The sequence below is a fragment of the Vidua chalybeata genome, chromosome 4 (genome assembly GCF_026979565.1).
Source record: "Vidua chalybeata isolate OUT-0048 chromosome 4, bVidCha1 merged haplotype, whole genome shotgun sequence".
Classification (NCBI taxonomy): Eukaryota; Metazoa; Chordata; class Aves; order Passeriformes; family Viduidae; genus Vidua; species Vidua chalybeata.
In genome coordinates, this window is record NC_071533.1 from 28,219,782 (window position 1) to 28,247,223 (window position 27,442).

Here is a 27,442-nt window from a genome sequence, read left to right on the forward strand (position 1 = left end):
GCTCCATATGGTGTGGAATATCCCTTGGGTCACCTGGGATCAGATGTCCCACCTGTGTCTCCTCCTAGCTCCTTGTGCACCCTCAGCCTTCTTGCAGGAAGGGTGGGGTGGGAGCCTTAAAAGGCCTTGACTCTATGTAACCTCAGTAAGGAAAACATCCCTCTTTATCAACACTCTTTCCAGCACAAATCCAAAGCATAATCCATACCAGCTACTGTGAAGGAAATTAACTCTATCCCAGCCAAAACCAATACATATGCTAACATGCAAGAATGCAATTTAAATGTTAGCAGGAAGCATGATGGAAATAAGTAATACCAAGTAGCTGAGAAAATGTTACTGGCACCCCAAAAGCCTGCAATTTGGCTGCTTTGTTTATATGTACACATTTCTGTACATGCACGGTTTAGTAAGAAACAATACTGCATGTCTAAGGGTTTGAAGTAAACTGTGTAATCCAAAGCCAAGCAGTAGTACTTAATGTTTTCTGTTATATGCTGAAATAAGGAATTTTACATGAACCATGTGTGAGATGATGTTGAGCTCAAGAGTTGAAACATATGGGGTGTTTTTTCCCCGCTGGGAATTATTAAAGTAATATGCAGTATCTATCTATCTATCTATCTATCTATCTATCTATCTATCTATCTATCTATATCTATGTATATGTATAAAAATATATATCTGTCCTCTGTGACTCTCCTTCTGGTACTTCATGTCCATGGTCATTTTTACTCAACCCCTGGGGCCATGATGATGTGTCTTCTTTTGGTTGTGCTGCATGCTTAGTGGGCCAGAGTCATGCATGCTTGTTTTGTGTAGCATAACTCCAATAAAAGAGCTTAAGATTTGGGTTGGGGAAGATACCAGAAGTTAATAATGCAATTCTATGAGGCCCTTATGGTATTTAACTAAACTGTGTTTTAAAACAGAGCTGACTTCATGTTCCCAACTCTGAAAGCCCCAGAGTGAGAATAAGCTGCTGGAGTTCAGTGGGAGTGGGGCACTGCCATGAGAGGTAAATTTGGCCAGCAGACTGCTGTCCAAATTGGTGGATTTCCCTGCTGAGTTGGTGGTACTCACAGAGCTACATTTGTTTCACAAAGCTTTATTATACAAATCCAAATCTAAAGCGATCAGCTTTGCAATGGGGAACTGCATCTTGTGTGAGAAGGCTGATGGAGTTGGCTGTAGCAGAGTCTTGGACTGCCCCACAGCCACCAGAGAGGAAGGGAAAAATCTTTCATCCAGACTTGCAATGGGTAGGACAAGAGAAGCAGAATTTGCTTTATCTAGACTGGTTCTGGTTAAATTTGAGGGAATGTGGCTTCTAATGGTTAGTCTGTGGGGCAGGTGTGGGATTTCTGTCACAGGATGTTTCTGACAGCAGGTCAGACTATCTCTGCTACTCTGAGCAAGTTGAGTTTGTCTCTTCTGAAGGAACAAACCAGGTGGTCTGTTCATCAGTTCTGACCTATTGCAGCCCTAAGTCTGAAGCCCTTCTGTCTGAAAGCTTGTCCTGACTCTGTCTAGGATGAGATCTGTTTTTGTTTCCCTCTGAAATTTGGTGTGCCTTTTTTTTTTTTTTTTTGGGGGGGGGGGTTGGGGTTTTTTTTTGTTATTATTTGTTTGTTGAGTCTTTTTTTTTTATATTGGCCTGACTAAAATCAGGTTAGTTACTCATGCATCAACCTGCATTTAAGATCCAATCTTGATACCTGCAACATATTAGCTGCATTATGTATCTGCTTTTAAAGCCATTCATGCTAGACAAGAGTTCTCATTGTATAGCCTTACCATTTAATTCATGTCCTTTCTCATATCTCCTTTTGTATCTGAAGTCTAATCTTTTCACTCCATTTGAGACTGCTCTTGTTGTCCTGTCCTCTCAGCTGGCTGCCCTTTGGTTTGTGTGTTGTTGACATAAATCAGCATTTATTTAGGAGCAGCATCTGGCGAGGTGTAGGTCTTATTAAAGGAGATCTAAAATGCCGAGAGTACTCTTAAGGTACTGTAAAATAAATTAATACTAGTGAGATTAAGAATAAAGCAAATCTTTATCTTGGCTAGAACTGTATTACTGGAATAATATATATTCTACACGGGAAAAAATAAAGGTTGATCTTTCAGTATATCATTTTGTAAATACTGTTGTCAGCATTAGGCTCCTCCACACAGACTCATTGGGCAAACAATAATCTCCTTTCATGCTAAAATGTCTTTTTTTTTCTCTAGTGTCTAGGAATTACATTGGGGGATAAAAAAGCTTTGAAGAGCTTTATCTTCTAAAACCATTGTTTTCTTTGTTACTTGTGTGCCAATTTCAGAAATATTGGTATCCAACAGTTAGTAACCATACAATTAAAATGTATTAATGTAGTGCTGTCATGGAAAATCTGAAACTATACAGAATAAAATATTACCATTACAGAATGCATATGCAACAGCCCAGGGTTTTCAAAACATGTATTAGGATTTTATAGCTTATTTTATGAATTTTTGAAGTATATTTCTTACTAGTTCATGTGCCAAATGTATCTATCAGTGGATTACTTATCACTTAATTGCATAATCCTTTTATAAGACTTCAAATGCACTGGCCCCATTTGACAGCATATATTTTTCCACAGGTTAATGGCTTTTTTTTTTTTTTTGTAACTAAATTGCAGAAAGCAGTCCTGTTTGATTTTTTTTTTTTTTTTTTTTTTGTTACTCATTCAGGAAAGCCAGCCCAAAAAAAAAAATTAAAAAGGAAGAATGCTAGCTTCAAAAAGATAAACACATAGTGCCCAGGAGGAGAACATTTGAAATGCAAAATTCCTAAAAGCAGTGTTAAGATGGAAGCTGGTATTTTGTCTTCATGGCAAGCTGTTGCCTTGTGTATACACTGTGAATGAAGACAGTAAAAATTAAAGGGCTAATTTGAAGACCCTTCACTTGGCTGGAAACTTGAAAGAGCTTTCCAATTGACTGTTGTGTTGTTGCAAAGTCCTGATATGTGATTATCCTACTATTAAGAAACAGTTCAGAAGCTGAACATCTAGGATTGTTAGAACAAACTTCCATTTTTCAAGTTATTAATGGAAGTCGTTCAGGATTTTCTGTTTGCTTGTCCTGATCAGAAAAACAGGATGTTTTTTAGTTGCTGAAGGCTACATGCACATATGAAGGTGGAAGGTGGGACTGGGTTCATGGCTATTGAAAGAAAATGCTGGTGTTTTATTTCAAAGCTCTTCTTGTCCTTGTAATATTTTGGGTTAATGGTCTTAATTTATCTTTAGACATCTTCATTTTGAGGGAAAAGGCATACTAAACTATATGATTTAGTGTATGCAAGTAAAACAGTAGCCATGAGGTCTGTTGGTTTAATACTGAAAATACTGTAGCAAAACAGATTGGAGATTAAATATGAGCAGTGCACATGGATCACATGGATGCAAATCATGCTGTGGAAGCTTTTGTGTTAACTCTGCTCCAAAGAAAAGTGGTAGCTCCTTCTCTCCAGCCTTTAGGCTCTTCAACATGAGTGATGAAGCACTGTTGAGGAGAATGTGGGTGACACCTGGCTATCAGTCATCTCTGTGATACCACTGCGATATTGTATGCTGTCAGGCCACTGTGATTGATTGTCTGCACCCCATGGGACAAACAGTGAGTAGAAAAGAATTGCAGAACATGGTTTGGCTGCTGCTTCCTCTGTCAGGATTTGGGTGGGGGGCGGGGGGGAACTACTGAAATAGTCTCAAAAAAAATAAAGACTCTGCCATCCTGAGGGGAGTTGTGAGTATTTAGGGTAGAGAGCAATTATTTCTTCCATGTGTAATGGGGCATCACCGATTCTTGATTCTCTTTCAAGATGATTTACTGAAGCCACATGTGTGATGTAGTAGTGATTTATATGTAGGAGTGAATGACATCTTGCATGTTAGTTTGATCCTCACCTACTCCTGTATGATCTTAGTGGTCTTAGTAAGGAATAATCCATGGATGAGTTGCCTGTTAGCTGCAGGGAGGAAGCAGGATTGGGCCCTGGGGTTGGTAAGGATGCAAGCTCCCCTGAGAAGAGTGGGGAGTGTGGATCAGCATGGTGTGATGGAAGAGGAGGAGAAGAAACTGCCTGCTGAGCTGGGCATCCCTGGGACAGCTCAGAGAAGGCTGGTTATGGCAAGGAGTAAGATTGCTGGTGGCTTTCTAAAGCCTAGGTCTGTCAGATCAGGCTGAAATCTCTACACAGTCCTTTATTTGCTTTCTTTGCTGCTTTCCAAGAAGGAAAGTATTATTAGGTACTTGGTTCTTGCCAAAATGCTTTGATAAGCATTTAGCTTATGTATTCTTATTTATTTCTCTTTGTCATCATTATTCAAGCAAGTGCCAGGCAACTCCTTTGATTAGATTTAATTCTTGACTTTACAAAACAAGGAGTCAAAAAAATCAAGTTCAAAAAATCTTGTCAAAAAAGTAGATGCATTTAAATCTTTAGAGAAGTTCCCCATTACTAAAGCCTGAATCTTATTGTTTTCCATATATATGAGCTACCTCTATATTGAAGCATATAGTGTCCTGAAGATCTGTTACTTTTGCTGCACTAAGATAAACCAGAGTCATATAAAGATGTGTGTTTTCTGTGGATAATTGCTCTCCTTGGGATGCTTTCTTGCAAAGATCAGAACTTCTGGCTCTGAAGTAGGGAGGAGGACTGAACTTTAATGCTGCAGAAATTTGCATTTGACTTCAGCAAAAATATTTTGGGACAAGTGACCTGAGCCTTGTCTTCAGAGATCTTCCTGTAACCCCAATGATTCTTCCCATGATATTGACTGTATTGAATGAGGTACAGAAGATGCAGTTATCAGGAGATGATGGCACTGGGTGTTTCTTGCTATGATTTGAGATATCATTAATCTGTTTTCAGTTTTGTCTCGGTTGTGAGAAAGAGTTACTTGGTGTTCCTCTAGTGCCAGTCAGCCCCTCCTCTGCCTCACTTAGGCTGTGAGCTAGACCAAGAACAGGTGAGTGAAGGCAGGGTGGGAGAGGAGGTGATGACAGGACTTCTTAAAATATTTATTATTAAAAGTGCTCTTTAGAATTAATTGATTTTTTGGGGGTGTTTGAGTTTTTCTGTGATGCACAGGTGTCACTCCTTCTGGGATGATTAACTCCAAGACCTAATTGTACTCAGCAGATACCAAGTGTGGGGGTGAAATTGTCTGATTTTTGAAAAGGAGGATTTAAGAATTTGTTTGTTTTTTTTTTTTTTTCTTCCAGCTGTTCAGAAAAACTAGCACTTTCTGTCTTTGTTGGCTGCCTTTTCCATTGGGACCTGATGTTTTAATTTGGGGGAGTGGGGGTGGGACAAGGGCAGGGGGTCAGCCTGCAGACTCCAGGTTACAGCACTGATGTGATTCTCCTGGTTTCCTGCTGGAGCCTGGAGGTCCCTAAAGTTTGTCACTTAAAGCTGAGGCTCATCAAAATAACTTGTGCTCTGTATGATGTCTGCTCTGTGTGGCTTGCTCCCAGTTCAGTCAACAGTAAAGGACAGCAAAAATGACCTTTGGTCTTCCGTTCAGAAGCTTTGGGGGTGTTGAGGTTTGTTTTATTTTAGCTTTATTTGCTTCAGAAATTGAAAGATACACTTGAGAGCTTTGCCTTGGTTTGAAACCTCCAAACTGAGGGGCTGTTGGGGGCTCCTTGCAAGACATAATTTTAAGTGGTTAGAACTGTAGGGCATGTACTGACTTTCTTAGTTGATTGCAGTGCAAATGTAAAGCCAGCCCATAAATTGTAGCCAATGTTGTGATTACAAATCATTACAATAATGCAAGATTATTCCGTTTGTCACAAATCCTTCTAGACTACACCATTAAAGTCATAACCACAAATATAATCCTGTAAGATAAAGTTACTTCATTACACAATCTCTGTCTGGTTTACTGTTTGCTTTTTATTTTGATGACAGATTGAGTAACTGAATTTTTCTGTGTAGTTAACTTAAGTGGCAACACACATACTTTTAATATCTCTTCTAATTCTGGAGTTAATTTTGCATTCTTAAATTTATTGATATTGATTAATATAGTAATTAGCCAAATCCTTGATTTTCACTCTAGTGATGGCAAAATCAACTTTAAAATTATGACGTTTTAGAAAAGAATTGCTAGTTATGTCCATCACTAGACCAGTCTTGTCACATGATCAGGAAATAAATGAGTTGTGATCACTGGTATGTTGTTGGGTAGGTGACTGGAAGGAGGTTGGTGCTTTCCTGCAAAAGCAGTGACTGCTGTCAGTCTGCAGAATTATAGTGAGGCAGAGGACAGCTGCTGAACAGGAACAAAATGAATAGTTTACTTGGGAATGGATTTCAGACCAAATCAAAACTTTTTGTACAGGTTCAGATACTCATCTCATTTCTTGTGTGGTACTTGTCTCTTCCTGCCATTGGATATCCTGATGCTTCCAGTGCAAAGGAAACTCCAGTGGGCTAAGGAGTGACTCGAGCCTGTCAGCCAGAACCCAATGACTCAGTGTGTCAGAGTAATTCTGATAAATACCCAGACTGAGATAATCAAAACCCATCCAGGGATTTGGTTGTTGTCCTACTTATTAATTTTAATTATAATTGAATATCCATGTCGATTACTCAGGCTGTAAGCTCAGCTTCCTGAGCCCTGTGTATTCAGTTTCAAAACACTGCTTCTTCAGAGTCTGATGTACTTAAGTCAGAGGGTGGTCTCAATGTGGACAGGCAGTACAGATAGGCAGGAGCTACTGTGTCCTTTGGAGTCACAGTAAGTAAGTCTGGCAGAGCCTGTTCCTCAGAGCTGCATAAGTGTATTGACCTGGCAAATGTCTTTAGCCCCCAGGGGATTTGGTTATGATGCTGCCTGTGTAATACTTGTAAAAGGCTTTTGCTGTGAAGGAGTTGAAGAGAAAGCAGGGAATCTTAAGCAGCCCTTGCTTGGTGTTTGCAAACCTGTTTTGTTTGATGCCAATAGCCCAGGTAAACCTCTTGGACTTCTCTGTTCTTTGCCCCTTTTGAGCAAAGCACTACAGAGTGATTTTTTGCTTACAGGGCTGTCTGCTCCAGTGCTAACTTGGGGTGTTTCTCAGCACTGCAGTTTGCAGAGGCTGATGCTGATGAAGCTGGATATGCAGAAGTCCCTGTGTATCTCTCCAGGTGTTGCAGAGGGTCCATGTCATAAGCCAGAATCTATATCGAACTTTTTGCATGAGGGGAGCTTTTCCCAAATGAGTTCCCTGGTGCTTCTGACCCTGTTGGAAGACTCCATAGTGTCCCCATTGATCAAGGGTAAAGCAAGCAGCTAAAATCCAAAATGGGAGCTAATGCCATAGGTGTCCTGTGTTTTCTTGAACTGGGAATGACCTAAGTTAGCAAAGTCCTTGATTACTGCCTTTAAAAAACAGATTGTCCCCTTCCTTTTTTTTAGCCTTTGTTTTGTTTGTTCAAAAATAAAGCAGAAAAGAGACAAAATAGAGTGCAAACATCTTTTTACACACAGTGCTGTGATCGAAGATACTACTTGGGAAATTTCCTTCCTTCTTTGCTCTGCAGAGTTTTAAACCTGAGAACTGTTTTTTTCCTGTATTACAGTAAATACATAAGGAATCAAAATTATATTAAGGAAGAAAGTTGGGCAACACCTTGCTGCTCAAATATGTTGATTGCAAATCATTGACATTCTAGACATGCTATTTCTGTTTGTTAGCGAGTTACAGTTACAGTGCTGGTGGGGTAAAACAATTGGTTGGGAAAAAGCACAAGATTATAGTATTTGCTAGTCCTTACAATTTAAAAAGAAGAGCAGATCTGTGAGTGTGTGAGCTGAAGGTAATGGTGGTGTGTACCTTCCTAGGATTTAAGGCCATGGGGTCTGTTAACATTATGTAGTTAAATCTCTTCTGGAACGTATGGTGTAGAAACTTGTTCAAGGGTCCTTGTTGCAGGACTGTAACCTTGATTTGGCCCACAGTGCATCTTCTGGAGAGAGGTTTCTTTGAGTGAGTCATCCTCTTCTGTTAAGTCCATATCCCACTGTAGCTTTTGCCAGCATCCATCTGTCCTTAATGTAAGACAAATGAATCTTTCTAGCTCAAATTGGTCAAACTTCAGTTCTCGGTCAATGGGTCTTTCCATGCCTCCTCTTGCTAATTTTACAGGTACATACTACTCCTCTCTCTCTTCTCCTCTCAACAACCCTTTTCAGGCAAAGAGGCCACAGGCAAGTTAGCTACCTCCCAGCCTTCTCTAATTTTTTAATGTTTTTTTTTATGCTATAAAGTAGGGCTTTGATCTCTTGAGTAGCTGTGGACTCTCTTGTGGGTTCTTTGCAATTTATTCTAGCTGAAGTGATGCCATTTGAAAAGAAAATGGCTTTCTGAAAGTGGTATTAGTAAATTGTTGCTGAAATTAATTCTGAAAGTAAATTAGTAAATTAGTGTCTTGTTTGCTCTGTGAGGCAAATGGGAAGAAAATCATCCTTGTGATGGAAGCCAGGTAAAAGTGAAAAGGAAATCTTAGTGGCTGCTCAGCAGGTTGCTGTGGCAGGCAGGAGTTGCAGAACAGTGCAAGATGCTGTATTACATGAAAATGTGGGCTAGAGCTGTGCTGAAGACTGTCATTAGGGAGCCTGTGGGATGGCTATGGGATGGCCTGTGGTAAGGGGAGTCCATGGGAGATGGATGTGCTACTACATGAGTGCACCTACACAGGTTTTGGTAGGAAGACAGGTTCCTGTTACAGTGGAAGATACAACCTTGGAGCCTCTTAAAGCCCTAGGAAAGGCAGGATTCAGTCCTGTCTCAGCACCAGCTGCTGTGCAAGTAAAGGTGGTATGCCTGCAAAGCCACACACTTGCAGCATCTCAGGACTCTGCATCCCTGAGCAGAGAAGACAGACCCAAAATCACCTGTGTGCCTGGGTGGCCTGTCTGATTGCTTTAGTTGACACTAATATGAAAATTCCCCTTTTGTGTGTATGAGTGGTAGAGTTCTTCTGGGCCTGGTCGAATGTCACTTGCTCACAAGACAAGAGGAAGCTATTGAGAAGCAAAACCAGGGTTTTGTGTCCTTCCCCTAAATGGCTAATCCCTTTTCTTGGTCCCACATTTCTTTCACTGCTTACGGTTTTAAGTTTCTTTGTGCACAATAATTTATGGATGACAGTAAACATTATTAGAAAGCTTTGTGTGTTGTGCATTATGGGGGCAAACATTTCAGCATCAGAGTACCATTTCTTCAGCAGTGAGTATGCGTATTGGTAAGAAGAATTATGTCAATTAACCACATAACCTGTAGAAGTGCTGTTTCCTATGCTAATTAGCTCTTCCTCTGAGAACGGTACTTTTAATTTATTTTTCAAAGTACATTCACTCATCCTTTTCCTTTCAAACTTCAACTCTTTGTGAAATATGCATTCAGGTTTGCTGAAAGGCTCTGAAGCTGACGAGACAAAAATTGAAAGGGGAGTGATTTAATGGTTTAATTGCTAAGTAATGATGAAACTGTGGTTGTAATTTCCTGTTAGTGTGAAATGGCCAATCAGTCCATTTTGTAGAGTGAGCACAAGGCCTAGGATAGGCTGGATAAATAATCATCTGTAGTTTCTGTGCCAAGTGGTTCCTTTCAGGGACTCCTGAAGATTATGTAAAACTTTTTTTACCAGAAAGTCAGGTTCCAGACAAGACTTATCTTGCCTAGCAGTAAAATGCTGTTGCTGCACTTGAACTGAGTTCTGTCCATAAGCTGCACAAAATTGAGAGAAGGTTTCATTCAAGGATGACCCTACTGTGAGAATGTCTCTTTGATAAGCAAGTCCAAGTCACAGGCCCCTGCCTGTGGCTTTCTGACTGGCCTGCTGGGCTGGCAGGGGAGAAGAAGTACTGAAGGGAAGTACCAAAGCCTGGGGCTGTGCAGGATGGCAGATCAGAACGTTCAAGGTAGCCAAAATCCAGCAGGTCCATTGCCATACAGTGTTTACAAACTGTGATCTCCCACCCTAGCCCAAATCTGCTGGAGGAAGGGTTGGTTGGTGGCAATCTCTATTCTCATAAGGAAATGTAGCCCCTTCCAAAGTCCTTTTGTTTACTTCCTCTTTCTACTCTGCCTCTCCAACTTCTAACCTTCCATTAATCCCAGTGTATCCTGGATAGAAAATAGCAGTAGTAAGAGCTTGTAGCTTAACTGAGCAGCCAGAGATGTAGCAATAGACCCATTAACTAATTTTCTATTTAAACTATTTTTGATAGTTTGTTCTTTGAGGAACTGCATGTCCAGCATTTCAGTGTTCTTCACTTCTGTGTGTCAGGGACTTGGGTCTGGAAGAGACTCTTACTGTAACCTCGTGAGGGCAATATACGTGAATCTTAATTATTTATGTACCCACTCTCTCACATGTCATAGGCATGTTGGTGCTAGCTTTAACCCATCTTACTTAGGTGAGAAATATACGTGGCTCATCATGGGCTTGGCTACCTGATCAGATACTTTCTTCTGAAACTTCCTTGGATCCCCCTTAAAAGTTCTGAATGATGGTTTGACTCCCCTGGCAAGTTCTCACTGTGGTTGATTATGCCCTGCCCCCCAGTAAGAAAGTTATTTTCCCTTCTCTTCAAAAGCATTCAATTTAAATGCCAGGATCTCTTCTTGGTTGAGCAAAAGCAAGCTAATAACAGATTTTTTTCCTCTGTGTGTGTGTTGCAATATTACCATCAAGTTAAGCCAAGGTTTACCTCTTGGTTAAGAAAAAATTTGAGTTTTTTCAGTTTCTTTTGAAAACTTCAGCAGCTTTCCTACACTTTGCATTATCACAGCTGATTGCCGAAACAGCATTTATTTTTGCATTGCAGACATCTCAGCTGAGGATTTAGTACATGATTGTATTTGCTTCCTAGCCATGGCATGTTGATTGTCAAGTGGTTCCTCAGTGGTTGCCATATTCCAGGAGAGTGTGGAGGTTGCAGGTATGAAATGTATTCTTTGTGAAATGGTTAGGATATAGGACATCCATCGCAAACAACTGAGCACATCTGTGTTTCTTCAATTCCAGAATAAAAGAAACACTGAGGTCTGGGTTGCACCTTTGTCCAGCAGATTTACACCTGTGTAATTCTGGTGCCTTATTTAAATAGTAACATAAACCTGACACAATGGGAATTAAATCCCATGGAATAAAAAAGTAACTAAAAGTTTCATTATGTTGTGGAATAAGCATACGAGGCATCCACATATATAATTTATTACCTATAGTGGGGTAAGTACTTAACAACAGTTATAATAAACCCATTCTGTTCATTCATTTTTAGATCTTAGCATACTGATTCAGACCTTAACCGAAAGTGAATATACAATCAATGTCAGGCTTTTTATGCAGGTTTAATAATGTAGGCCTGCCAAGGTTCTTTAATTAAATAATTATTCATTGTTCAATCAGAATAGATTGTTTCACTATAGGGATTGTAGGCAAGTACATGCAAAATCCACCCTGAACTGATCATGTTTTAGCTGCTTTCTGTAATCCTGAGTGATAATCTGTCACACAAAAAAAAAAAAAAAAAACAGGGAGAAAAGTTGCAGTTAGATATTAAAAATGTAATTCCTAATTCTGAGGTGACCAAAGAAAAGCACGCTAAGGTACAGTTTCGTGGTGCTGTGAACAAAGTTAGAGCGTCTGACAAGTGAGAAAAGTGGGTTTTGTAGATGGTTCAGATTCAACAGAACCGTTGCCAAACCCAAAGTAAGCTAAGGTGTTCAGCATGTGGGGAATCAGGAAATCTGGTTTGGGATATTTGACTTGTAGCCCCCCACATTCAAGAAGTGGCAAATGGAGCTGGTAAGGGGAAGTGCAGTAAATTTCACGTTGTGTATGTCTGCTGCACACGCCAGTTCCCATAGGAGGGTCTGCACAGGCAGAGCAGCCTTCTAATTTCTTTTGAGAGTATTGGAAATGCAGAAAATCTGCTTGTAGCATCGCACAAGGCTGGCTTCAGATGGCCCCTGCTGCCACGGCATGTCATTAATGCAGCTCACAGCAGCTGGACTGAGAGGACTTCAGTGTTTATTAGGGGAATATAATCATTTAAGCCTGAATAAGCTTCAAAGCTCTAATGTGGCTGTTTGGCCAACAGAAATGAGATGTAAATTTGTGCTGAATAGCCACTGATTACAGAAAGATGATTAATGTGAGGTTTAAAATTGATTTATGGGTGCAGTTGTCAAGGCCTAAGCCATGAATGTAATATTATCGCTATGAAAAGCTTTGGGTAGATTAGAGCCCAGGAAGCAGTGGCAAAATAATGCATTTGCTGGAGGGTCTGATATGGTTTATGGGCCGTCTGTAGTCTAGTCAAATTTGGTGTATGCCTGAGAGGTTAGGCTTTGCCAGTGCAGCACGTGGATAATTGTATCACTTTCCCGAAATACTAGAAAACCAGGAAGTTTAATCTGCTTTGTTTTCATTAAATGCACTTTTAGATCAAGTATTTTTTCTCTTTGACTGGAAACTCTTAAATGTGTACTCGCTTGCAAGAAATTCTAAAAAGCCGATGACAATGATAAAGATTAAGAATTTAGTTTAGTTTTTGCAAATTTTTGCGAAAATTGTGTGTTAAAAAGAAACCAAATGTGTTATTTCAGTTGCAGTAAACAATCACCAGGTAGATTTTAATTTATTTAAATATTAGGACAACATTAAAGTAACAAGGAAAACTTCCTTTCTTTCTGCTTTTCAAAGTTGTTCTGTGAACCTCTTGGTATCATCAGACGATGAGTAATGTGAATAATATCCCAAAAGCATTGAAAATCCAAGCATTTGATTATAAACCTAAAATTTACGTCCCGCTCTGAGTCCTTCTGAAAATCTGGCTCTGTCAGCCTTCCAGTGTTAAACCATGTGGTGTCAATACTGTTTGTTCTGGCCTTTGTTAAATTGCTCTGCAATGAGTGTAACATTAGGCAGTGAAAAATGATTTAATGGTATTGTGTTTCTTCATTGCTTCTTTCACGCTCATCTCCATTGTCTTTCCCTCAATGGCTGGACTATGATTTGAAATGGATGTTTTAATTCAGATGTACAGAGAATTTCAAACCTTTAAAAAACTAAACCTGTGGGAGGGGAGGTAGGCTTTCCAGATAGCACACTGCTTTGTTGTGGGAAGGGAGTCAGCACAGTCCCTGATTAGGCATGCTGAAGAGGGGCTGGTGCTCCTTTTCATTTCAGTTCTGCTAGTCTCCAGCTGGGTTCTCATTCCATTTGGATTCTGGTGCTGACATCTTTCATTGATCATGCAAATTGTCAAAGTCTGAGCTAAACTTCAGTCCCATTTTCTTTTTTTTCCCCCCATGTATCTTGGTGTGCAGATTGAAAAGTCTAGGTGACTTTGTCCTGATGTTTCTCCATTTTTCAACAGCTTGAGTTGTGCAGGTTTCTGAACAGATGTTACATTTCATAAGATGTTCTGAAAATAATTTTTAAGGTTTTAATTGTTTTTTCTTACCCGTTTTCTTGGGTGGTACTTTGTGTAGCAAATTGCTGTTTGTGTTTAGAGATGCTATCACAGCTTTCCAGAAATCTGCATTGTTTCTCAGCTAGTTAGTGGTGCAGAGCAATCCAGGAATTGTCAACACTTTAGCCTTATAGGGAGTTTTGCTGAGAAGTCTCCTGCATAGCTGCTGCAGAAATGAAAGGTGTGGCAGCAAACCTTACATACATACTACAAATAAAAAAGAATATTGAAAAATTGTTCAAGTAGTAAATTCAAATGTTTACACAACAAGAGTTTATGATTATGAAGTTCTCCATGTAACTTTAGGTGACTGATAATGTCTTCACATGTAGGTCTTCTTGAGAGGAGCAGTCATGCTTTGTCTCATGGTTTCAGTGTGGGGCTCTCCTATTTGGTGTTTTCCCTCAGCTCTGAGCAGTGTGACTGTGTGAGAACCTTTCTTAGCATTACTTAATGCAGGAGGAGGATTTCTAGCAGTCCTGATTGCACACAGGATGGTGAAAGGTTGACCTGGGTGGAATTAAAAATATCCAAAACACTGTAAGATACTGAAGTATCCACCCAGATGCTTAAGCTCTCAGTTCAAAAAATTGCATTTTTTTAAAGCTGATGTCTGCTAACGAGCTGTTCTGAGTATTGGAATGCACAGTTGGCAGCACTGGAGTTAGGATGGAGCATGGTGGTGCTGTGAACATTCACCCAGCTCATTTTCAGTGTAGTTTGTTTTTTTTATATAGTGGAGATAAAACATCAATTATCTCCCCATCTTTGCTATTCCCTCTCCTGCCCTTTGTCGAAGTGCAAAGCCAAATGTGAAACCTTGACACCAAGTGAAATGGAGTCTTGTTAACTCTTGATGCTGTGGGGAGTAGCCTTTAACATGAAGCAAGGCCCTTTGTCTCCTCATAGCATTTTTGCTGCCCACACATTGCAAGGGGTCATTGAGAAGCACATCTGGCAGTTCCTGTAACTCTGCCGAGGTGAGAATTTGCCCTTTTAGTGGGGGGTGGTAATGGAAGTGACTTTCTAAGTTTGCTTTCTGCTAGGTAAGTATCACACGGGGGCTAGGGAAATATGTTTGGCTAATATAGAATTGGAGAAAAAATATTCACTAGTCTGATGTGGCACATCTCAAAATCATGCTTTAAATTTCCAGTTTATGCCTCTTTGCTATATTTGCTTCCTCCACTTATGTTTTAGTGTATGAAAAATTATCCTTAGTTTCTTGCTGGGAAATCTCCAGTAGTGATTGAGGAAACTCATATTTACTTCAGCTAATTAACCTCAGGATATTCTGAAGCTGTGTGTTAACCGGACTGTGCAGCTTAGTGACCAGAGTGGCATTGTAAGAAACAGCAGGAAACTGCAGTCCAGTAGTAAAATAAGAAGACTGGCCCAAAAGTAGCCCATAGCGTTCTTATTTTTGTTTTATTTTCCTGGTTGGAGAAATTGGGAGTGTGCCAAGCCACCAGAAAACATTAAGTTCCTTCTTCAGAAACTCAGCTTTCATTAGGCCAGATTTCTGCCTGAGTAGGGAGATTAATCAGATGCTTTCTGTCCTCTGTTATCCATTATGCTTTTTGCTTGACTAGTAACTGCTGTCAGTAGGAATATATATCTGTATGTATAAATGTCTCAGTTGTAAAATTGCTATCCAAATGAGGCTTGAGCCTCGGGTGGGGGCACTGTCAGATGTATGGAAATAGTAAAATCCCAGACAGTTGCAACTGCTTCTGGTATTTAAAGGTTTTAGTAAACTCTTGCCAAATGTTGTTTGCATAGAAGTCACTGCAGTTTCTTTTTGACACTGGCTCCTGCCTTGAAAATGAGCTCCAAAGCCCCCATAACCATGCTGGGAAAGTGTAAAAATAGCTTCACCTTTTGCATTGTAAAAGTGGATGTTGGTATTGGAAAAGTTTGCACAAGTAATAATTTTTTTATTGCTTGGTAGCCAAAATTTAAAAGTGTGTTTGAGGTTGAAAGAAGTAGTTTGTATTACTCCAGAGCTGTTTTTTCATAAATTTATCTGGCCTCTATTTTGTTTACACTCAAGAAGAAAAGATGGTAAAGACATGTTTTGTGAGGCTCTCAAAATAACTGGTTTCTCTTTTACTAAATTTTTTTGTTCCTTCCCTTTCTTTCATAACTTGATCCAAATACATGAATTGCTTTGGTTTCCTGATTATTTGTATTTCAAATTTGTGATTTACTGGAAAAAGTGATGTGGCTCTAGTTGGTGTCTTCCACCACTTGGTGTGGGGCAGGAGGGGAGAAGCTGCTGAGCTGTCCCTGTGAGCAGGCACCCTGCCCCAAAGCAGAATTTGGGCTCTAAAACTGTGTGGTTACCCTGGTACAAATGCTTAAAAATTGTTGCCCAAGAGTACTGTTTTAAGCACTGGTACTGATGGAAAAAGCTGGACAAAGCTATTTTGACATCTCTGCTCTGCTCCTTGCACTGCTCATCCATTGCAAAGAGCAGGGTTGCAAACAAACATGCAGCATTGTTCCAGGTTACTGCATTTTTCTGCTGCTGGAGGGTGGTTTGGATCACTGTCCCTTGCTGTGAGGGGGAACCAGGCTTCTCAAGCTCTTCATCCAGGTGCTGGTGGACTCTGCCACGATCAGTAGGTCATAGAAGTTATACATGTACCTCTTGCCAATGCCAATATTCAAGATGGAGCTCTTGCTCCTGCCAATCATTGCTGTAGATGGAGCTAAAAGTAACGTGACTTTTTGGATGCAATGTCTTTTGTGTTCTTGTTCTTTGAGCGAGCAAAACCCATTTAATGAAGACTGAAACACCTCCAGCAAAATCAGGCTCTTGCTTAATCATGCAGCTCCCAAGCTGAAAATCTGAGCAATGCTACATATTGCAGCTTCTGTTGATAACACTGGCAATATTTGATGGCAGGATTTGAAACAGGGACTGGCCTGTTTGTAAGTGCTGTTTTGCAATAGGCAAGATAGTGACAAAGTCGGCTTTATTTTACAACTAGCACAGACCTGCAAAACCTTCTGCAGTGCAGAAGAAAAGATATGTAGTGCTCTGCCTGGCTTTCACTAGAGATATAGCCTTATGTGACCTCACTGAAGTCACAGAAACTGCGCAGAGGAAAGCCTGCTGCTTGTTTGCTTTAACTGTGTAATACGATAGCAAGTGGAAACCAGCAGGTAGCTAAAAAAAATAACAAACCCACAAGTTTTTGGGTTTTGTGATGGGAGGGAAGAAGCAGGTTGCAAGATAAAGTTGAGTAGCAGGAGGGAGCATTTGTGAGGGAGCTAAGCTGGAGGCTATTGATTGGCAGCCAGGTCTTAACATCAGCTGCATAAAAGGAAATCGAAGAGTCTGCCCAAATGTTACCAGGATGAAAGGCAGGATAAATGGTACTGAGCTGAACACCAGGCTGGTTTGCCCTTCTGGAAGGGCGTCAGGTGTCCCCTTTTCACTTGGCATGGGGATTGCATAGCACCATGCCACACTGTCTTCTGCACTGGTATGTGCTTGTGTGGCCTTGACAGCAGTATTTTGAGGTAAAATTGCCTTTCTGTGGGCAATGCACACAGAGTATCTTTGATGCTTTCACACATTCAAAGCCTGAGATCAGAGGTCTGTGCCAGACTTGCTTTCTTCCAAAAGAAAAAAAGGTAAAATACGTAAATCCTTTTCTAGTTTTACGTCTTTGTGCCAGCATGCATATGTTGCAGAGCTCTCTGTGGCGGGGTGGAAAAATTAAATAGGAGAGGATGAGGCTTCTTGTGGCAATGAGCCTGCGAAATATGTAGTGGGAAGAGAGGCAGATTCACAGCCCTTGGAGTGAGGGAGTCCTACCAGGAAGGTTTCAGGTAAGTCTTAGGAACACCTTTGTTTAGTGCTCTTAAGCTTCCTTTCCCTCTTTTGCTAAATGCCTAATTTCTTTTTCAGCAGTGCAAGGATGTGTGGAACTAGGAACAAGGCTTGAAATGTCTCTACTGCCTTTAGTGGATGCTAAAGAAAGTGAATGAGTCAGTGAAGACCAGTAACAAAAACTAGTTCTGCAACACCCCCATCCCCTCAAAACCAAATAAACCAAAAGCTCTGAAATGTTCATCCCTGATGTCAGTGTTTGGTTTTGGGGCAGCAGCTTTTTGCTGTGCTGTGGTAGCAGATTGCACTCCTGGAATCTCTGAGATTAGAAACAAGCCTGAGTAGCAGACAGCTGGTGAATGTGTTTTAAAATTGTCCATTTAACCCAAGGCTGCTCCACTGAGTGCTTTTTTAACTCATATCTTTAGTTAGATGTGTGATATCTTTGGCCTTTCTCTAGACAGACAGCCTGTATGAAATGTGTGCTTCCTATTGATGGAGCTGCATTTTCACTTGCCAGCAGTAGTGTGCTGAAAATTTCTGATTCAGAAATAGGTCTTCTATAAATGATTTAACATCAGGCCATTGAAATGCATTTGTGTTTTCCTTCTTAGGGCTATTAAAGATGTAGAGAAAACATTTACCACCAAATTGGTTGCATTTTTGTTTTAATCCTGCAGATGGGGTTGATTTATATATCAAAAAATATGTGCTGCAGAGAGGAATTATAACATTACACAATTTTTCAGTTGTACTTAATTTTTTTCATGCCAATAATTTTCATCTCGATGTTGTCTCTTTAATGTGGTGGGATTTCTTTCTCATTAACTGTAAGGCACTGCATTTCATCCTGTGGTTTGTATTTCTTTGTTGGCTGAAATACTTCTCTGAGGTTCTGTAGTGACTAGGAAGCTGGGACCAGGCAGAAGGTGCAGGGGCTCTTACTGCCATCTCCATCTCGTGGAGGGATGTAAAAGCAGAAGGGTGGCAGCTTGCCTCCAGTCTCTGGGGGGGAGACAGATCCAGCTGAAGAGAAAGAAATGGTGTAGTCCTACACGCAGAAAGGGGAAAAGAAGATTAAATGACAGAGCAGAGGTTTTGCACAATACTGGCTGCTCTGATAAAATCTGGTTGACTTTCCCTTGAGGATTATACAGAGATAAGCAGCCTTAGCTCATTAGCACCTCCCCTTTCTCATGCTCTGATGATTGCTTTAGGTTTGATGGCAGGTGGTGATGACAGGATTTGCTCTGATCTGGGGAGCAGTACTGAAAGTGCAGCACATCCTGAAGCCTGGATGTTAGGGCCGTGTGCCATTTCTTGCAGCTAAGACTCTAGCACAGTTCATTGATGTATTTATGCTTGGACCTTTATCCTCATGGTGTTTAGTGCTCTCAGTGCATGAAAGCAACCATTAGAATCACTGCACTTAGTTTTTCAACAAATGAACTTTGTACTCACTCCCGAAAGCACAACTTCTGAAGCAGCGCTGGAAATGAGCTTGACTGCATAACTCTGAGGAGCATCACGGTTGGGTCCTTGGAAATTGACCTGGCAAGTATGAAAAAAGTCAAGTGATGTTTTTCAGCATGCCTTCAAGTTAGGTCACTAATGATAGTACTGTAACATCACAGTCATTGTAAATGTCAACTCTATGAAAGAAATACGCGTTAATGCTCTGTAGATGGTGTACAGCATTTTACTGTGTACCTTGTGGCCATTCATAAATATCTCCACATGATAAAACTGGTCTGAGCAATTTCCAGTCCTCAAATGCTTTGCACCACTTCCTGTCAGAAGTTAACACTTACTCATGTATGCTTGTTGATGTGAGCAGTTGTTCACGTGTTGTTCTAGTGATCCTCTGGCCTTCAGCCAGAAAAAAGCAAAGTTAAAGTCATTATGTCTTTCCTGGGCTACATTGAGATGTGCTCATCTGTCCCCTGGACTGGTTTGGCAGGGACCTCTCTGTAGACTGGGAGAAGTGGAGGGTTACTCTCCCTTTTCATCAAATGGAGAATCACTACCACCTAAAAATAGAACTTCACCTTTATATAGCGTCATGCTTTAACCCCATCCATCAGCTAAGCACCACACAGCCCCTCTCTCACTCCCCACCAGCGAGTGAGCAAATCAGAAGGGTAAAAGTGAGAACTCATGACTTGAGATAAAGATACTAAAACAGGTAAAGTAAAAACTGCACACACAAGCAAAGCAAACCAAGGAATTAATTTACCACTCTCATGGGCAGGCTGGTGTTCAGCCATTTCCGGGTAAGCAGGGTGGTATTCTCATTACAGTCTTTATCCATGGACCAGAGCATTTGGGGTAATGTTGCAATGAACTCCTCTCTTTGCCCCTGCTCCTTTTTTGGACTTAGCCATAGACTTCAGTCCCTTAGGATTTTATCTGCTCAAAGTGGAGCCTTATCTATGTGCCACAGTCTTTTCAGGGGTGTACCTGCTGCAACACTGACATAACCACAGCTACAGATACTTTGAGATGCACCTGTTCCAGCATGAATGTTCCACAGCTGCTTAAGGCTGTTCTCCCATGTGGACTAATCCCCAGGTCGCATTCCCATCAACTTGAGTTCACACTGCAGTTCCAGCATATCCAGTGTGGCATCACAGAAACATCAGTGATGGCCTGGGAATTTGCCAGCATGGTGCTTTGTCACTGCTGACATCAAGATGTTGCCAGGCCTGGCAGAGTAAGATGGTCAGCAGTTCAGCGAGGAGCAGCAACTGACAAGCACCAGGCTTTAGTGTGCAGTGAGGCAACCAAGCTCCATGGCAAGCCCAGGAGCCAGTCAGTGCAGAGCTCAACAACAATAACAGCTATAACTTCAATCTAGCACCTTGGAATCAAACCTGTCATTAATTCAAACCCTTCCAGCCCCACACTGGCCATCAAAAAGGACTGTGGTTTAACCCTACCTGGCAGCTAAGTGCCACACAGCAACTCATTCACTCCTCCTGCAGAGAATGAGTGAGAAATCAGAACGGTAAAAGTGAGAGAGCTCGTGGGTTGAGGTAAAGTCGTTAAAATAGGTCAAGTAACAGCCATGCACACAAGCAAAGTAAACCAAGAAATTCCTTGGAAATGCCACTTCCCATGGGCATGCAGGTGTTCAGCTATCCCCATGAAAGTAGAACTTCCTAACATATAATGGTGACTTGCAAAAGCAAATGCCATGATTCTTCCTGTCCCCAGTTCTTTCTTCTTGCCCCAGTTTTATGTGCTGAGCATGACACCATATGGTCTGGAATATCCCTTGAGCCAGGTGGGATCAGCAGTCCCAGCTATGTCCTCTCCCAACTCCTTGTGCACCCCCAGCCTCCTTGCTGGTGGGATGGGCTGTGAGGCAGAAAAGGCCTTGGCTCATCTAAGTGCTGCTTAGCCATCACTGAAACATCTCTGTATCATCAGCAGTGTTTCTAGCACAATCCCAAAGGTAGCTCCATGTGAGCTACTATGAAGAGGGTTAACTCTATCCTAGCTGAAACTAGTACAATGCTAGACAAATTCACTTGGAAGTATATATGTACAGTATACTTATTACTTAAATTAACCATACTAGTTGAAGAATGGTGTTTTTCTGCTTTTAATTTCATATATCAAAACCTTCCTATTTACTGGAACATAGAAAATCTAGCTGCTGAATTATTCTGTGTTGCATCCTTTTCTTTTATCTTTTCTCAGTGACTCTCCTGGTAACTGTTAATTGTCTCTCCTAAAGTCAGGCATAAATCCTGCACAGATCTGCCTGGCTTTCACTGCAGACATGGCTTTGTCCAATTCTGTGGTGCTACTCAGTGATAATTACATCTTAATCACAATAGAGTTGCGGCCTGTTTAAGCCCAGAGACACAAAAAAAAAGGTTAGAAATGAAAGTGCTGCTTGCCATGGCAAAAATATCTTTAGGTTAGGTTCCTTACTTGGAAGACTGGTGGTGCATATAAACTCTGCATGTCACAGTGGGCATGTCTTCCTGTGCAAGTCCCTGCTTTCACAGCCCAGGTTAGGGAGGAAAAGAAATGATTTTCTGATGGTGGTGTTTGTAATTAATTTTTGACTGTACCATTGGGTTATGTTCTCATGTCACTTCTTGATGCTGTTTTACTTTAAAATGTAAGAACAACATTTCATTTTAAAAACATCTTCATTGACTCTGAGGGTGTTCTGTCTCAGCTCTGCAGTAATGGCATCTGGGCTGAGAACACTCTGAACTTCATCTCAGGCTGTATTTCCAAGAAAAAGTTTGGCCTTTGGCCATCAGAAGATACGCAGCTTGAAACAGGAGTACCTTTGAATTACACTCTGCGCATCTCCTTTGTGCTGCATCCGCAGCTGTGACCAGGTGTGTGCAGCAATGCTGAGCAGAGGATGGAGGAGGCATTGGGAATTAAGCCCTTGCAGATGAGTGGGTCAAAAGTAGAAGGGAAGAAAACTGAAACCAACACTGGCTCTCCTGGGTTCTTTGCTGCACTTAGATGGTTAATCTAATCTCTTAATGCAACACTAGGGTCGTCAAAAGCAGAGAGGAAACGCTGATGTGTATCTATGGTAGGCACAGTTGTGATGCTGCTGGCTCTGTGCTGCTCCAGGAAAAAGCATGCCCTTCAGTGATGCCCTTCAGAGCATGGCTAAAATAAAATGAACAAACAGTTGCTGCAATTCCCACAAAGCTGCAAAAAGTTGCCTGAAGCTCTGATTAAAAACCTGTGTAGCACATAAACAGCTCAAGATTTGCAGGTCCCTGTAACCTGTATTGGAAGTAATCTTCTTTTTGCATGAGCAAGAACTACACTGACTAGTGCACTTGGGGATAGCAAAAGCCCATTTATTTAGTGTGTCACTCCACTGATTTTTTGGCATGCTGTTTGGTGGGGGAGAATAGCTTGTAGAAGTATGGTTTTCATTATGTGGGGCAATGATTTGAAGATGTGGTAGAAAGGAGCCTGAGGGAACTGTGGATGCATTGGAAAAGCTCACAGAAACAGGCCCATCTGCTTTTGTTTTGTTTTCTAACTGAATAGTAGTGGACAAACCCAGCAATGTTTTCCCACTTTTGAACTGTCTAAAACAAAGGGTTTTAACTTGCATCCTTTCCTATTTATAAAGGATCATTTATCTGACTTTACCAGGAATGTATCAAGCCTCTAGTACAAAAGCTTTTTTCCTGAAAGTCCTGAGTTCTGAAACCCAAGATGCTCTTTAGATGGGAAAGCTAAGAGTTGTGACTGTTTTGAAAAATACTTTTCCTTTTTATACAGTGGGAAGAAATTGGTGAGGTGGATGAAAACTACGCTCCGATACACACATACCAAGTATGCAAGGTAATGGAACAGAATCAGAACAACTGGCTTCTGACCAGCTGGATCTCTAATGAAGGGGCGTCTCGCATCTTCATTGAGCTCAAATTCACCCTGAGGGACTGTAACAGCCTTCCAGGAGGACTTGGGACCTGCAAGGAGACTTTTAACATGTATTACTTTGAATCAGACGATGAAGATGGGAGGAACATCAAAGAAAACCAGTACATCAAGATTGATACCATTGCTGCTGATGAGAGCTTCACAGAGTTAGACCTTGGCGACAGAGTGATGAAGCTCAACACAGAGGTGAGAGACGTTGGGCCCCTAACAAAGAAGGGATTTTACCTCGCTTTCCAGGACGTGGGTGCCTGCATCGCCCTGGTCTCCGTGCGTGTGTACTACAAGAAGTGCCCATCGGTAATCCGCAACCTGGCCCGCTTCCCTGACACCATCACGGGTGCGGACTCCTCGCAGCTCCTGGAGGTGTCAGGTGTCTGCATCAACCACTCGGTGACTGAGGAGGCACCGAAGATGCACTGCAGTGCAGAAGGGGAATGGCTGGTGCCCATCGGGAAGTGCTTGTGCAAGGCAGGCTATGAGGAGAAGAACAACACCTGCCAAGGTAAGGGTTTGAAGGGAGGGCACTGTGCTGAGCTTCCAAGGTGATGTGCAGTCTGGGCTTTCTTTTTCATGTTTTTTGTGCCTGGTTGAGTTGACAGTGGTGGGTCAGGTTCTCACTTCCACTGAGGTCCTTTGAGTAAGTGTTCCAGCAAGAAGACAGAGGCCTGGGCTTGATGTCGTGGCACTTGACACCTATGTGCAGGTGCTTCTGGTGCTTACAGAGCTGCCAACAAGGAGAATCTGGCATTCTTCTATTAACTTTGGAGCACTGTACTACTGGGTCCATGAGACAACTGTAGTCTTATCTGTTATTTAGAGATTTATGTTATTTTTCCTCAGTATCAGGGTTTCTTTATGAGTCTTAGAAGCCTGGTTTCTTTTTTTTCTGAACTGTACCAGGGAATGTTTGAAGTTAATCTCTCTGTAGAAGATGCATTTTGTTTTTGTATTTGAAGGAGTGTGTTTTCTGCCTTTATCACTCTATGGGGGGCTGGGTATTTGATGTGGTGTGAGTTGATTGATTTTCATCTCTGGTAAATAATTTAATACAAAGCTGCTCAGAGTTAAACTTAAAGTCCTACTGATAAAAACGCTTCCATATGTGCTGAAGTTTTCCCACAAGTAGCTAGCTGAGGTTCCCAGGTTGCTGGTCAGCATAGGTCTCATGAATCATCAGAGGCCTTGTGCAAGAGATCTAGGGTACCTAAAGCTCAAGACCTTAAAAAAAATACTTACAAAGAACAGTGTACTCTGAGTGTATAATCTCATGGTTTGCTGTATTATACTTGTTTATAAAATTTGCCCTTCTGTTGTAAATACATTACAGGTAGCCTAAAACAAATTTGCTTGTAAAAGAGAAGGGTAAACAAAGATTTCAATACAGTTTGCTCTTTGCAAAATTAATATATATTGGTTATCAGTTCCATCTCAATTGGCTTGTCTTTGCAGCCACTTAATAATGGGTAATAATAGAGACTGTGGGGAAGGCAGAGGAATTCCACTTCAGCTGAAGTCTGTGTTGCATTTTCTCTTCACCTCACTCTGATTATTGTTTGCAGTGTAGTACAAAGAATAGATCAGTGCATATCCGCAGCAAACTGTGGTCTTGATCCATTAGTCCTCGGTCACATCACGGTGACCCTGAAGATAGTTCAAATCTCTTCAAAGGTTGACATGGAGAGAAAAAGTAATGTTTGAGAGAAATGTTTGTGTTGGAGAAACCTCTACTAAACAGCATGTGGAGTGGTATTTTTGAGAATAGTTTCCTTTTTCTACAGATGTAGTCAGTACAGCAAAATCTGTCTTGGTTTTGCTTTTCCTCTGCTAATAAAGATATTTCTTCTTTTACGAGGGGAGAAGAGACTGACTCGATGTTTGATACTGTACAGTGGGGGAGCTAAGATCAACATTATCCCAAGCTGAGGAAATACAGACGGCCACAGACAAGGGATGTTGGTCGATAGATCAGCAAAGTTTTGCTTAATTATGGCAGAAAATACCATGTAACAAAGTGACAAGACATAGGTTTGGTGCTAGGTCTAGAATTTTTGGAGGAAAGGAGTCCTCTATTAGTCACCTTTCAAGTCCTGTCCTCTGATGCTACATTTCTCGAAGCACACTTAGAGGTCTTACCAAAAAACAAACAAACAAAAAAAACCCCAACCAAACAAAAAAGACAAAAAAAAACCCTAACCAAACAAAAAACCACTATTAAAAAAAAACAACTATGAACCCATCCACCAAACCCAAAAAAATACAGATTTAAACCAGAAACCTGAGACCATCATTGAAGAAGCTGGGCTGCCTTTAGAGGGGTTGCAGTGTTGAGATAGCAATCTGGGGTGTGCTTTCAGAAGACCTTAGTGATTAAAGACTGTACTTTCTGTTTTTGGGTGTAGGTTGGGTTTTATTTTTTAATTTGTTTTTCTTAAGAGGACAGTATGTGGCCTCTCAATTTCTGACTGTGTTGGGTAGGGCTGTGATCATAATTAGGAAGTGTATAGATGCTTTGTGGTGGTTTATCCCTGCCCTATTCCTAAGGTATGTCCACAAAAACTGCTCTTTACCTCACCTACAGCCTACACCCTCGACAGGATTTTATCACTTTATTGCTCTAGAGGTGTTAAAACCAGTAATTCTTTTTTTGTGGCCTAAATTCCATCACCAAATCAATGGGATTTGAATGCCTATGGCACATTCTGTTTGAGGGCCCCATTTGAATGTCCCGTGTTTAACCCAGGTTATTGTGCCAAGCTTTCCCTGCTGGTTGGCTCCAAGATGCTCTGTTGATAGGAGGCATTCAGCCTTAGGCAGTTCAGGAGGTCTGTATTCCGCATGTATGGAAGTTCATGTCTATATCCCATGCGAGTAAAACGCTTTCTGGTTTGGTTATTGCTACATTCACAAAGATGAGATTGTCTTCTATTTATATGGGGTATTAAGTTAAACTTTGCATCTCTGAGCAGAGTAAATAACACCAAGAAAGGTCCTATGCATTTGTAAATACTGAACTTTTTTTTTACAGTCTGATTGATGCTAAGGAAATGCACTCCATGCTCTTGGCTGACATAATGATAATCTTGGCACTCTGCTGTGTAGCTTTCACAAACACCTAAATAACTTCTGACCTTTGGTTTGTAAATTACTTGGGTGCATCTTGCAAGTGGTCTCCCAGTTTGCTTTCACTTAGTAAGCAGGTTTTTTGTGACCATGCTTTGGGAAACATTTTCAACCCAGAAGAGCCTGGCTTTGTTTATTAAAATTTCTACTGCAAAGATGACATTTTCCAATCTCTAGTGTCACGTCTGGACAGAGGAGACTACACTCTTTTATTAGAGGTGATGTAAATCCCAGTCATCCTCACAAACATATGGGAACTATTGAAATCCCTTCTGCCTACAAATCATTAATTGGCAATGATGTTCTGAATTCATCATCTTGTCAGCAGGGTTCCTGTTTGAAGAAGGCACTGACAGTAACAGCTGAGCAATTTCTCTCACTGGGGACTCTGAGGTTGTAAATATGACATGGTCTAATCTCCTTATATAATATGCTCACTCTCTCAATTAATATAGGCAGCTAGGTAGTAGTTACTGTAAAAAACCCAAACTATTTGGATTTTTACACCTCTGTTGGCAACATAGCACATTTATCAGCAACTGCTAGGGACAGCTAGAGGTAAATTGTGACTGTGTTAGGACATGTTTGTAAGGACCAGTGTTAAAGTTCATTTTTCACAAGAATATATTGCTGTGCTAGTTACTAAGAGAAATTAGAGCAGTTGCTCTGTGAATTTCTGTGCTGGTTTCCAGAGTGGTGGTTTGATACCACTAAAGGACTGATGGTTATGGGCTTTGCCTCAGTTCAGCTGGTGCTTTCAAAATGGATCCTTGAGGAAAATGCCCGCTTTCAAGTCTGCTTGGCCAGTTTCAAGTCTCCTAATGGTGGTCTCTGCCCTAGCAGGCAGTACTCAACCAAAGCTGAGGGACAGATCCTAAAATGCTTTAAAAATTGGTGTAATGCCACTGACATTTCTCCCTTTACGCATTTAGGGGTTTGGCCAAAAAAATTTGTCTGCCCAGTCTCTGCTTTCCTTCTTCCTGCACTGGCATAGGTGAGTTTTATTGTAACTTCAGTTTTAGTTGCTTACTGTAAATAGCAACACTCACCATTGGAGTTTGTGTAGGAAATGAATACCATGACAAGGGCACTTCTCTTTGCATTCATCCGCACCTTCAGCCCAATATGTTTCCAGTGAGCAGCAAGAAGTACTTATTTTTATGCCTTTAAAGACAGTTGAGCCCGTGCAACTGGAAGAGAGGGGATCTTGACTTGTTAAGCTAATGAGAGCCAAACACATTTGCAGTGGTGAGGTCCTGCTAGTGTCCAGTAGGCTGCAAATGCAATTGATTTTGCAGAGCCTGATCTTTTTTCAGATGACTTTAGAGCTGAAGCACAAATAAATTAAATATTTTAGTAAAGAAAAGCTGGAAGAAAAGAAAAACTGCACAGAAGGAGAGCCAAAGTGAAAAGGTGAGTAATGAGTTCCGGAGGTCATGACACTCTCCGAGAATCGGTGCATGCTGCCACTTGAAGAGACATCAAAAGGAGTACAGTTGGTTTTAGCTAGCTAGCA

The 27,442-nt window shown here is 41.1% G+C and overlaps 1 protein-coding gene across 11 annotated transcripts in view; it reads left to right on the forward strand.

The window, feature by feature from the left end:
• The window catches only part of EPHA5 (EPH receptor A5), a 194,854-nt gene that overhangs the window by 20,790 nt on the left and 146,622 nt on the right, over window positions 1-27,442 (forward strand). For all 11 annotated transcript variants that reach the window (XM_053940226.1, XM_053940229.1, XM_053940232.1 and 8 more), the window contains one exon: window positions 22,645-23,308. In XM_053940226.1, the coding sequence (XP_053796201.1) occupies window positions 22,645-23,308 (664 nt within the window). The remainder of the gene's footprint in view (window positions 1-22,644; window positions 23,309-27,442) is intronic.